The 13,746-nt window shown below is 44.7% G+C and overlaps 1 protein-coding gene across 2 annotated transcripts in view; it reads left to right on the top strand.

Moving 5' to 3' along the window:
• Nucleotides 1–608: 608 nt before the first annotated feature.
• The window catches only part of LOC133008875 (homeodomain-interacting protein kinase 3-like), a 31,521-nt gene continuing 18,383 nt past the window's right edge, over nucleotides 609–13,746 (top strand). For both annotated transcript variants that reach the window (XM_061076237.1, XM_061076236.1), the window contains exons 1-4: nucleotides 609–1,005; nucleotides 4,425–5,434; nucleotides 5,702–5,893; nucleotides 5,995–6,176. In XM_061076237.1, coding sequence (XP_060932220.1) covers nucleotides 4,427–5,434; nucleotides 5,702–5,893; nucleotides 5,995–6,176 — 1,382 coding nt within the window. In that variant the 5' untranslated portion in view covers nucleotides 609–1,005; nucleotides 4,425–4,426. The remainder of the gene's footprint in view (nucleotides 1,006–4,424; nucleotides 5,435–5,701; nucleotides 5,894–5,994; nucleotides 6,177–13,746) is intronic.

Here is a 13,746-nt window from a genome sequence, read left to right as displayed (position 1 = left end):
CCCTCCCTCTCTCTCTCTCTCCTCCCTCTCCCTCTCTCTCCTCCCCTTCTGTCTCTCTCTCTCGCTCTTTCTCTCTCTCTCCATCCCTCCCTCCCTCCTCTCTCTCTCTCTCTTTCCCTCCCTCTCTCTCCTCCCGTTCTGTCTCTCTCTCTGTCTCTCCCCCTCTCTCTCTATCCCTGCCTCCCTCCTCTCTCTCTCTGTCCCCTCCCTCCCTCCTGTCTCTCTCTCCTCCCCCATCCCTGCCCCCCCTCTCTCTCTCGCTCTCTCTACCTCTCTCTCTCTCTCTCTCTCTCCCCTTCTCTCTCTCTCTCACCTTCCCTCCCTCCTCTTTCTCTCTCTCCATCTCTCCCTCCTCTCTCTCCCCCCTCCCCTCTCTCTCTCTCACCTTACCCCCTCCTCTCTCTCTCTCTCTCTCTCTCTGTCACCTTCCCTCCCTCCCCTCTCTCCCCCCCTCCCCTCTCTCTCTCTCCCTCCTCTCTCTCTCTCCCTCCTCTCTCGCTCTCTCTCTCTATGTCTCCCTCTCTCTCTCTCTCTCTCTCTCTCCCCTCCCCTCTCTCTCTCTCTCTCTCTCTCTCACATTCCACACATGCGGGGAAGCAACAAGCTAACACCCAGGAGCAGCAGCTGCAGTTAGCATTAGCATCCAGTATCTGAGTGAGAGAGAGAGAGAGAGAGAGAGAGAGAGAGAGAGAGAGAGACGGAGAGGACGCTGCGATGGTAAAGTTTAGAAACACCGAGCCTCGTCTAGTCGACTAGACGCCGGGGCCACGTCAGCTGAACCCCAGGGGCGGACGTGGAGAGGACCATGGGCCGGGGCTGGAGCCGCTGATCCCCCCCCCCCGTGGCTGGACTTGTTTTTCCGGGGCTTCAGATGAGCAGAGAGAAGTCGCTCGGTGCCTCCTGGTCGTTGAACAACAAGATGGCAGCAGCAGCAGCAGCACTGGGTCTGTCGGTGGTGCGTCTGTTCCTCCACTCGCTGGGTGACATCCACTGGTTCTACTGAAGGTGAGACTCCCAGTGCCCGACTCCCAGTCCCAGGATCCCCGGTTCTACTGGTGTTCTCTCCGGGTTCCACCAGCTCGACGCCCGGAGCACTTCGCTCGGAGCTAGCTTAGTTTGAGCTAACTGTTGAGCTAGCCAACTTCTTGCTAACGCTAACGAAATAGTTCGATTCGAGGGTCTGTTGCTGTTTTTATTTGATTTAACTAACTTTTTTTTAGCTTTTGGCATTTTTCTCAGATTGTAAAATGCTACGTGGGGGAAATCTACGGACGTGTATTTAATTTAAAGGCTTTGTAGAAAACGACCAACTCGCCACAATAAGTATAATTGCATTGTTTATTGTTTATTATGACCATTTAAACAGGGATAGTGAAGCACAGGCATTATTCTGCTGCCTGTCACTTACATGAGATTCAACAGGTGTCTAGGCAGCAGTTGCCCTTCCCCCAAACACACACAGACACACACACACACACACACAGACACACACACGCCACCACTCCCATATGTTAACTGTCTCCTAGATTGATTAGTAACAAGTTGTGTGTACAGCTGGCATTCTGGTTCAACGGTGAAACACACCACAGAGACACACACACATTATAGTTGTGAGGACTCACATTATGGCATAATGCATAACCATTTAACCATCACAACTTCAATGCCTAAGCTAAAACTGATTCTAACCCTAAAACCAAGTCTTAAATTAACTCATTATCTTAACGTATGAAGTGTTTGAGTCCACAGAACACTTGTGGAGTCTCTGAACTAAATAGTGATGCAGACAAGCCCAATATAGAATTGCAGTAAATGGTGAGCACTTATCCAAACTTTAAAAAAACACAGAAAACTGCTGAGGTGTCATCAAACTCAAAATGGGATAATTTACTCCCACGTTTTTAGCCTAAATGTCTGCTGCTCTCAGTCCAGTTTGTAATCTAATTGTAATGGTTTACCCCTGAAAGTGCTTTGTGGACTCAAACACGTCAACACAGAGGTGAATAGATAATGAGTGAGTTTTATTTTTTTGGGTGAACTATCCCTTTAAACCCCCAAACAGCCCTTTGGATTTGTCAGGAGCAAAATGTCCTCACAATGAAGGCATTGGTCTAAAATTGGCCCTCGTAACCATAGAAAGACGAACACACACACGCACACACACACAAGCACACACACGATCACACACACCTTGTCATGACTCTCCATTTCAGGCTTGGATCTCGTTGCCCTGTGAGATATCAGGAGCCGGGGGTTTGGCCGGGTGAGGCGACGGAGCAGGAGGCCTCACAGCTGTGTCTGTGCAAGCAGCCCTTTAAAGAGAGCGCCGGGTTCGGCACCTTGGCAGGCAGGCACACGCAGGAACCAGATCACACCGGCCATATGGTGCTGATGGATCTGCTAATTTGCACTTACAATTTTTGTGAGTTGCATCATCAAGTTGTTAAATATATCCGTCAGGCTCTCGGCTGTGGATATCAACGGAAGAAAGTCGTTTCTGCCAACACCAAACTTCACTCGTGGCTTTATTTTAATTCCAGCCTCCAAATCTGGCCAGAGACTGTGATTGCAGCGGGACTGCCTGACACATAGTATTGAAAAATGTTTAGCCTCATGGATGCTGCTAAAAATCCTGATGATGTTTTCTTACACCTGACATCTATTGCACTTCTGTCCGTCCTGAGAGAGGGATCCCTCACATGTGGCTCTCTCTGAGGTTTCTACATATTTTTACCTGTGAAAAGGGTTTTTAGTAGTTTTTCCTTACTCTTGTTGAGGGTTAAGGACAGAGGATGTCACACAATGTTAAAGCCCCATGAGACGAATTGTTATTTGTGAATGTGGGCTATACAAATAAAACTTGATTGATTGATTGATTGAAATTGCTGTTTTATTTATTTACCAGTTCATACAGTAGTCGCCAGATTAGTTTTGCACCTTGTTCCCACTAAGTTTAAAACCAATATTCTATCATAGCCAGAATTTCCCCCTTGTTCAAAAGAACCGTCTGGGTCATAACAGAGATTGTGATCTGTTGTAAATCCCCAGTCCTGCTAGTCATGAACAGTGCAGCGTGTTTTATTGTAATGTTGACGCTGAGGCACACCCCTCGGCCTGTCTGAGCCTGTATGTGACAGCTCGACTGCTGAGGAAGACACTCGCTCTCTGTTCAACAGAAGTTAGGGGTGGAAACTTCCGTGGGTGTGAGGAAGCCTTAAATCTGGATTAATCTGACTCGGAACGTAAAACCCAGGGAGGAATATTCAGGAAGCTGGGGCTGAGAGGTTTTGCCTCTGCCTGTTTTCTGCCTGTTGTCACAGGGTCATGACTCGCTGCTAGGAAAGGAATGTTCCTTTAAAAAATACACCTAAAACAATTTGTGGTGTAAAATCTGTGAGCAGTGACAGACCACATCGAGTTAAAACATTTAAAGCTCAGGTCTGTGCCACATTTAAACAACATTTACATTAAATAAAGCACAAATTAGAATCCGACACCTCCTAAAAATAGATGTAAACACAAGGTCGAGTTTACAGATTACAGCAATAAATTCCACTTTCTTCTGTAGAAAGTGAATTTCATGACTATCTCATCAAATGTAGCAGCAGAGTCAAATGAGCCTCGGACGATTTAATCTCTGCGTGTTCACAGCATGAGAACAGTTGAACTTTGCACAGGCTGTAACGGGTTATTTCATGCCCAGTCATCACGCAGCAGCCAGCAGGGTTTACACTTTCCTTGTTTGGATCATTGTGTTCAAAGCACGTCAGAAAAGAGGATATGCTGCTTGGTGTCAATGACATGAAGTGACATTAACGATATGAAAGTGTTTGGTTAATAAAAAACAAGAGAGGAAACGTCCATCGACAGTTATTTCCGTGTAAAAGACGCATCTATATATAAAGTCAGAGTTACAGGACACTCCTCATGCCTCGTGGTGTATCATTTCCCCCTGAGGTCCTGCTTGCTTTGCTGTTCTACTTTGTGTGAAACTGACCCTCCAGTGTAGCGTGCCGGGACAGGCCCGCAGTGCCACGGGCTTCCCCCAGCTCCCATTGCAGATAACCAGTTCCTCTTTCCAGTCAGGGTGACTCGATGGCTTAGATATATATATATTCACTTCGGCTGCGGTTCTTTTATCGAGGCTGTAACGTTGCACAAACACGCGGTTTCTCCGTGTGTAGAAGTTTATTTCCAGTCTCATTTTAACATTTACACGTTAGCGTCAGCCTGCTTAGCATGTTTAGTATGTAATACTAACTTTATTTGCATAGCAATTATTTAAATAAGGTTTCAAAGTGCCTCACACAGAAGTACATGGGGAAAAAAAACTACTTAAGTGTAAACACCTCATAAAAGGTGTCAGCTTTGCGGTGTGCTTTACTTAATTGTTTGTGTTGTTTTTTTCAATCTCTTGTTTCTAGGCATGGCCTCACAAGTCTTGGTTTACCCACCACACCTGCACTCCGCTCATACAAGTGCCTTAGGAACCAGCAGAAGTGCTACCAGCAGAGACACAGGCGAAGCCCACCGCCCTAACAACACCAGCAGAACCTTTCAGCACAGACCCCCACCCAAGACCTACGTGATAGGGGTCAACTACGGAATTGCCTATCCCAACAACGTTCTCCCGTCCGCAGCCGGTGTTGATTCAGGAAGACGACCCAGGGGAGCACAGCCCGAAGCACGAGAGGAGTGGACGGGATTACAAAGAGAGGAGAGTTTCGAGAGACAAGGAGCAGGTCCGGCTGGGATCCATACCAGAGGCCCACAGGAAGTGAGGCCTCGGGGGGACAGTGGTGGAACTCCCTCAGCAGGAGTAGGTCTGGATTGTGGGCTACTGAGGAGGGGGTGTATCAGAGCAGAGGAGGAAGCGGGCAGAAACAGGAGAGTACGAACCAGAGGGGGGTATGTTAGTCTTGTAGACACTGCCCAGGGATGTGAACAATACAAGGCAGGTGTAAGTGGAGAACAACCGCGGGAGAACAGCTGCACCGGAACGATGCAGATAGTGGAGGAGGTATCTGCTCTACCTTCACTTCCTCCCACTGTGGCCATGTTGCAAACCAGCACTGGGAATAATGGAGACACCGTCAGAGTAGGGGGCAAAGGCACGATGCCTCCCCAACACAGCAAGGTGGATGGAGAGACAGACATGGGAATCGGGCTAAACAAGGCCGAGGTGAAGCCTAACGCTGGTACCGAGGCGGTGGCAGGAGCGACAGTGACCAGGACCGGATCCGGAGACGGGGACTATCAGCTAGTCCAGCACGAGGTCCTGTGCTCCTTGAAGAACAGCTACGAGGTGTTGGAGTTTCTCGGACGTGGCACCTTCGGTCAGGTGGTGAAGGGCTGGAAGAGGGGAACCAACGAAGTGGTGGCTATAAAAATACTGAAGAACCATCCATCCTATGCACGTCAGGGACAGATTGAGGTAAGAGTCTGTGAGGTTTTGCTGTGCTGATGTAACATTGTTATAGTTAAAATTGTGGGTTTACTGTAAAGTTTGGCAACGGTGCCCTAGATTCTTTGGTGGTTTTGTTTTGGCAGCACAACAGAAACACTGAATTTATTTTCATTTATGAGGGAGACAGCATTTGATGTTTCCAGGTCCAACAAAACAGTTTTTTCTGTACTTTTTTTACACTTGATGCTCTGAACTATCCCTTTTTAATCCCCCTCTGTGTTTCCGAATCCCCAGGTGGAGATCCTGGCCCGGTTGAGTAACGAGAATGCAGATGAGCATAACGTGGTGCGTGCTCTGGAGTGCTTTCAGCACCGCAGCCACACCTGCCTGGTGTTTGAGATGCTGGAGCAGAATCTCTACGACTTCCTCAAACAGAACAAGTTCAGCCCGCTGCCGCTCAAAATCATCCGGCCTATTCTGCAGCAGGTAAACAACCACTGGCTGCAGTCAGACTCAGATACAACACTCGTGTTTTCAATCAAGCACACTTGCTCATATTGTGTATTTATTGATGTCATTTTCTGCAGGTGGCAACAGCCTTAAAGAAGCTGAAGTCTCTGGGTTTGATCCACGCTGACCTGAAGCCAGAGAACATCATGTTAGTGGATCCCACCAGGCAACCTTACAGAGTAAAGGTCATCGACTTCGGCTCAGCCAGCCACGTGTCCAAGGCTGTGTGCTCCACGTACCTGCAGTCCAGATACTACAGGTGAGCCCCTTCGCCTCAACTCAAATCTCCGGAGGCGCCATTATTCTTTAAGATGTTTTTATATCGTCCAAAAAGTTATATATTTGACTTCTCTCATTCTCTTGAAACAGTTGAAAGCAGTACCAGAGAGTCACAGTGTTGAGAGTGTGAGAGAAAGTAGAATGAAAGTCAAAGCTGCTCTCCTCAGTAGAAACCCGGCTGGTTTCAGTAGAACAAAATGTTCAGAAGGGAGATTAGCAGGGTATGTTTTTAAGGAAGATCAGATGTCCGGAGGTGAAATGTCGAGTCGTTTGTCATCATGATGCCGACACAGCCAGCGGTCCCAGGGGCATTGTGTGTTTCCCACAGGGCTTAGTCTGTTCTTATGTAATGTGAAGTGCTAACCTGTGCACTCGATGCCAGCCTGGCAGCGGCACACACACACCGAACCATAACCCCCCGCCCTTGTCCCCTTCACCTGCTGTCTTTCTCTTTGCCTGGTTGCTTCATTCTTTTATGCACATATGCATTTTCGGGCGAAGCTCAGAAAGCTTATGTGTCTGATCCGTGTTCAGCGTCACGCCCAAAGCTCTGCCGGTCTTGCATAACATTCTGAGGAACTGAGATGTGAATATGAGGAACAGTGTAATGAAAAGTTCGGTACGTGTCTTTGGCAAGCATTAGAAAGAGAACCTGCTTTTTGAAATGCAGCCAAGGTTATAAAGATATTGCAAATATTTGTGGGCACAGGAAGTCAGCGGCGGGTGACACATTTCATGACATCCAAGGTCGTTTCCAAAGCAAAGTATTTACTACAGGACAACGCGCCTTTTATTCTTACTTGCAAGTTGCAGCAAGTTGGTTGATCCGGTTGGGTTAACTATTACCTATTCTTCAAACATTGTGCAATCTATGAAAAATGCTGTGGAGTTGCTGTGTATGTGAGCAACTCACGCACTGCACACACCCACCTCTTCACTCTCTGCAGGATCGCTTATGTTAATTGTAAATGGTAATTTGTATTTATATAGCGCTTTTCTAGTCTTGATGATGACCACTCAAAGCGCTTTACAGTACAGTTTCACATTCACCCATTCACACACACATTCATACAGTGCATCTACTTGCAGCACTTTGTTATTCTATGGTGGGCCGTTCAGGGTTCAGCATCTTGCCCAAGGACACTTCGGCATGCAGATGGTTCAGACTGGGGATCGAACCGCCGACCTTCAGGTTGGAGGACGACCACTCTAACCCTCAGCCACAGCCGCCCAATTGTAATTTCTTTAGCAGAAGAAAAAACTATTGTGCAACTTTCAATGTCTTATCTTGGAAAGAAAATTTGTTAGATTTATATAATCAGTGCACCTGAAAGCCAGTGTCAGCTCTAAAGAATGGTCAGGTACCTATCATCATCATCATTCTTCTGGTTTTGATAGAACATTGCATGTTACTTCTCAGCAGCTAGATATGAAATACAAAATATTTGATGGGTTAAACATTTGGCTTTCATTATAAATCATGGCCTTTGCTTTGCTTTCCAAAGTTATAAAGATCACATCGTATAAAACACGCATTGATCTCATCCGGCTCTAAAGGGAGAAGCACGCAAATCTAAATGGGTTAAACCAGTCATGAAGTTTCAATCATCTTGGTTTGGTGTAAGGTTTTATTGTGGAGAGGGATCTAGGTCACTATAGCGCCAATTTCCCGCAAAGAAAACTTCCCTTCACTTGAAATAGACGAATATCTGCAATGTGAAAGCAAGATCCAGGTCTTTGTCAAAAGGTCAGTTGCTAGTTCGAAGGTTATTTGTCGTCCCTAAGGGAATTTTGACAAATGTAACAGACAGGAAGTGGAGGAAGAGGCTCAGGAGACACAAAGCCACCGGCGAGGTTTATACCCATTGTCTACATCCAGTGTTTCCGATTAACCCTGGATGCAATGTCTCTACTTTAGCAATAAACTGCCACCAGAGCTGAAGCTGTTGCATAAGACGAACTCTGCTCTCAGTTGACCCGGTTAAGTGTGTACGGATGTGCGTTCATTTTTGCTTAAGTGTGTGTGTGTGTGTGTGTGTGTGTGATATTTGTCTTTTGAGTCCGTGTCGACATCGCTGAGATCATAGCGCTGATAAAGGGTCGAGCACTAAATTTCAGGAAGGTCACTCAGGACATAGAAGGCCAGTGAAGAATGTGGTATGTGAAAATCCACATTTAGATCCAGGAAAAAACATTCAGACATTCCTGTGTGTTTCTGGGTGTGCTCCTGTGTGTTGCTTTCTGTGTGTGTCTGTGTGTGTGTGTGTGTGTGTGTAGCTGCTAAGGCTGGATCCTTCATGTACGTTACACCGTGTACCAGAACGTGCTTCACAATACTTTCAATTCAGATGTGAGCTCCGCTGGTGATATATAATGGAGGTTGGAAACTTCACAAAACTCTCTGGGGCCAGTTTTACTTTCCCCAAACAATTGAAGGCCTTCGAGTTGAAAGTGGATTCAAAGACATTGTAACTTCATAACTTGATATTTTGTGACAACTCACCAGCTCCTGTGAGCATCTTCTCTGTATTTGTTTCCCATCTTATCTCCCTTTCCACTGTGTGTTTGTTTGTGTGGGAGTTGGTTTTGCCCGTGACGTCAGCTGGTATTACTTACGCATTTGTAGCTTAATAGGTCCGTGAGCATCGGTGGGCCCGGACATGTGCTGGGTTAGGTAAACATTTGTGTTCATAGGGAGAAGTCGCCTCAAACACACACAAGGATTATACTTTAGTTTAATTGAAGTTTAATTAAAAGGAAAACACAACAGCTAGTTGCACCGGTAATTGATATCTGGGCAGGAAGACATTTAATACTATACAGGGCAATGCAAATGATTAAAAGAAATGCTAATAGCAAAATTTACAAATGGTACATCATGTACAGATGCAACTTCAGGTCCCAGAGCTTTACATGTGTGTGTGTGTGGCAATTTGTTTGAACAGAAGGTTATCAGGAGAGTGGTTTGCAGGACATAGTGTCTCCTCATCTCCAGAGCTCAAATTGCATAATGGCTGCACTGTATTGTTACCATAGTGAAACTGCTCAGAAATGCAGGCCTCACCACAGTTTGGGGAGGAGGAGATTTCTTTTTCTTTTTGCAGCTCTGGGGTTTTCCCTGGATTTTCCATACAGCATAGTCGGTGGCATTGCCAGAGTTGTGGCTTTGGTGCAAATGTCAGTTAAATGTATGTTCAAAACAAAAAAAAGTCACATAAAGGTACAATTTGAGATTTAAATGATATTATAAATACAGGTTTTTACTTGTCACGCCCACATGAGGAGGAGCTGACCTTGTTTTAGTACACAGACCAACACTAGGCAACATTGGGAGTTCTCAGTGTTTGTTGATGCAGGTGAATGTTTTGTTTTGCAGCACAGGAACGTTGGTGAGCAACACAACATATGGGTCTCTATTTGAAGTTATCAGAAATATATACTGGTTTCCCACTTTTTATTGCTCTCCTACGTATGTTGTATTTATTGCGTTTTTATGTTTCTATGTTCATTGTATGCACCAATAATCCAGAGCAAATTCCTTGTATGTGTGAACGTACCTGGCAATAAAATACTTCTGATTCTGAGATGAGAGACGAACATAAAACAGACTGAGCCTTAAAATAATTAAAGCATATAACAAACACTGACAACACAAGATGTTTACAGGGATACCAATGTACCTGAAATTAACACAACTAAGAGATTGGATGTGTGTCGTAGTGGACGTTAGGGATGGGCATTCGATTAAATTGTCTTAATCGATCGTCGGGAGAGTTAATGACGAATTTTCGATTAATCATTAATATTTTTATATAAAAATTCACTATTTATAGGCTGTTAAAATGCAGTGAAAATAGAAAAAACACAGCGCGTTTCCTCATTGAGGTCTTTATTACAACATGAACAACTCTTGTGGCAGTTAAACGGGATCCGTTCAATGGTTACACTTGAAAATAAACGCTGCTGTACTCTTCAGCCCCGCTGAGAGAGCAGCTAGCCGCTGAGAGCTAGCTCGATCTGACGGTTCTCGACCTCTCAGTCCGGTTGTTGTCACGTTCTCACTCCCGGAACCCCTCCACCAGACCCGGCTTTGTCCGGGTCCGAAGGGGCTAGCTTTGGAGCTAGCCTCCGCTAGCTCCGGAGGCTAGCTGCGGAGCTCGGCTTCATGTCCGCACCTACAGTCTATGGTCCGCACACGGACCCTCAATCTACAGGGAAGGGAACCCGTACAGACCCGGGTCTGGGTGAGGGGTTCCGGGATTGATGACGTGGCAACAACCGGGCTGAGAGGTCGAGAACCGTCAAATCCAGCTAGTTCTCAGCGGCTAGCTGCTGGTCTTTCAGCTGGGCTTGTAGAGTATAGCGCCGGGATGCTTCCTACAGCTGCTAACATCGTCACTGTGCTGCGTTCAGGCAACTCGGATATCCCGTCCTCCTACTTGAAGAAGAGCAGTGGACTCCTCATGCGCTCATGGAGACGTATAGCTTCGCATTGTTGGCAGTGAACGCAACATAATTTCGTCGACGAAATTCTTAATGATCAATTAATCGATCGTCGATTAATTATGCCCATCCCTAGTGGACGTGATGCTGACGTGTGTCAGGATCAAACTCTGCCACATGTAAACAGCGATATAAATGGAATATTGTATTAGCAACTCATGTAAACATCGTGATCAGTTGAGGAATCTGTTGCAGTCATGTCAACACAAACAATCAATGCCATGAGGATATTAGGCTTATTATTTATAAGTTTTGTAAACAAATGCAGTGTGAGTGATTCTTTCTTAACCAAAATGCCCAGTGAGTTAATTTCCCAGGCGGCTGATTTAATCTAGATTTAATTGCTTAGTGTTGTTTCTGTGTCAGTATAAAGTTTGCAGAACTAGATAAACTATATATAGATTTGGATTTTTTGTCAGTAGTAATCATTTTTTAAGTGAGTCATCACTGACGTTGGTTTGAATTTGTGTTTGCATGTGGATGCAGTCACGTCTCTGACTCACTGGGTTGTTGCTGACTCACTTATTTGCATGTCCAGTTAATGCAGGCTGGTGTTTTGATTCCCAGAGCCACCTCTTTACACTTTGAAGTGTCTTTAAGTAAATTATTGATTTAAATTAGTCATGTGTGTTACTGTCAGAAATCGTTATCTTCTGTTGATTTCTTTTAAATAAGTGTTTAAGGTAATACCTGTCCCTTATGTGTGTTGGTTTGTTTATGAGCAGAAAGGATTTCCACAAAACTTGGTGGAACGATGGGACAACTGGGACAAAACCAGTTCTTAACTGCGGCTGAGTAGCTGAGATAATGTTGAGTCAGGAGTAGAATCAAAAGTTTATTTATATATTTTTTAATAGTTCTCGAAATATTTCTCAACAAACACCAGGGATTTGGTGCATATACACAACTGTCAGACAGGGCGTTGTTCTGTTGGCTTAGGGATGAGGCTTGATTGACTTTAAGGGGACTGTGGGGACCAGATGGAGATATGTGCTCTGCAAAAGGCCAAGTAGTTTGTCTGGAAACATTTATTTTGTTCAACAACCTATTTGGATTTGTAATTGGCCTTGAACGGACCTTATCAGTCTATAAATAAAAAGTATTTCATCCAGGTGCGAAACTAAAGCTGAATTCTCGCTTACTTAGTCATCTGCACTTGTTTTGTTTTTATATCTAAAATAACATGAAGTTGTATATGAACAGAAACTCTGTGGACGGCTCCGGCAGAAAGGATGGAATGCTCGTCATGCTGTGGTGTGTTGTTGCCATGGTAGCGTGACACAGCAGGGCCGGGTGAGGTGACAGTTCCGTCCTGTGGGGGCCGGTGACGCAAAGCCGCCTCCCACAATGAAAGTGGAGCACTGGGCTATGTGAATAATTCAGCTTAGCAGATCAGGTGGAAGGATTCGATCAGGCTGCGTCAGGCCTCCTTCCTGTACTGTAGGTGTGATTTCACATACAGTAGGTGTTGTCTTACGCCAGCATCTGGTCGCTGGGAGTAAGAACACGTTGTTCACGTTTTGTGTAAAAAGAAGGAACAGCAAAGTCTGACCCTGAGCAGACTCACTCTGTCAGCACAGTTTAAAAAAAAAAACAGGACTAGAACGTGAATATCAACACAACTGGACACTTTTGGGAAGTAAAACAGTGGAACAGATGTTTGTGTATGTGCTGTGTTTGTGTATTTAATGTTGTCAGTGCTAGTTTGGGATGTGAGTGGCGAGAGCTGCTACTAGGACTCGGAATTCAGTGCAGTAGAAATAATACCTGATTCCTCATATTAGACTGTTTATTTGTGGAAACATCTTCCTTGATTCAACCTTTATTTACTTCTTATCGACTTAATTGTGTTTTTCATTTGTCCTCTCTCTCTCTCCTTATTAATAATTATTAACAAGTCCCGATCAAACGAAGCAAGTTTGAAAACAGCCTCAGTCCCTGCTGCTTGCTGCACATTCATATTCTCCTGTAACTGGATCTGTTGTTCCAGCACCGAGCCTTATTAGTGCCAATGGATGTTTATGATATATGATCATCGCGGATTAGCTTTGCATACATGTGTAAAAACACGATGAGTCCTGTCTCGTCGTGTTTAACGTCACTCACGGCAACAGAAAGACACTTCCACACTGTCTGAGTAGTTTCTGTTGCAGCGCTGTGTGTGTGTGTGTGTGTGTTGCCTTACAGTCTGCTGCTCTCTAGTGTGCCTGGTTAGTTCTGGAACCTGGACGGGATGCCAAACACCTGTGGGTGTGTGTGTGTGCGCCTGCGGGGGGGTTAGTTGTGTGCTATGTGATGAGCTGTTAGCTCTGGAAGGCTGGGGCCATCGCTGCAGCTTTGATGAGTCGGGCAGTGTCGCTGGGCACAGCTTTTATTTTTAACACATTTATTTTTGTCCCCTTTAATCCCCATTTCCCACAACAATGTTTATTTTTGCCATAGGTCTATTATGGACAGCTTTACCCTTGTGGAGATTATAGATTCATTTATTTATCCAGAATAATCTCACTGAGGTTAACAACCTCTCTTTCAAAGGAAACCTGGCTCGTAGCAAGTTACAGGGTCAACCATACACACACACACAAATACACAACAATGAAAATCTGGTAACAATGAAGGTTGGAAAACAATGTTCGTCAACTGCAGTTTACGCTCATCTCTTGGAGAAATGTGCTAAAGCTAAAACAAGTAGGGAGTTAAAATCCTTTTAGGTAAAACTTCATATTAGAAAAACACCTCACTTTAGAAAAAGGAACTTTCTGAGTAATAAACATTTAATTTAGTGATTTTGATGATTAAAAGTAAATTAATAGTTTTAATCAAACAAATATCTTCCTTACTTTCTGTCAATTAATGGTAAAAAGAAGGTTATAGAGAAAAAACTGAGTTCTAATGCTTGATGAATGTTGTCATGCAGAACTCGATGTAAATAACTTCTTTATAAGGACTAATAAACGCTAATTTAAAGTGCCACCCTGTTTTAATCTTAATTATTTAGTAGACTTTTGCAGCTTTTAGATATATTTTATATATTTTGAAGATGTAGC

Source organism: Limanda limanda, chromosome 8, assembly GCF_963576545.1.
Source record: "Limanda limanda chromosome 8, fLimLim1.1, whole genome shotgun sequence".
Lineage (NCBI taxonomy): Eukaryota > Metazoa > Chordata > Actinopteri > Pleuronectiformes > Pleuronectidae > Limanda > Limanda limanda.
Note: the sequence above shows the minus strand (reverse complement) of the source record. Positions and strands in the feature narration are given on the sequence as shown.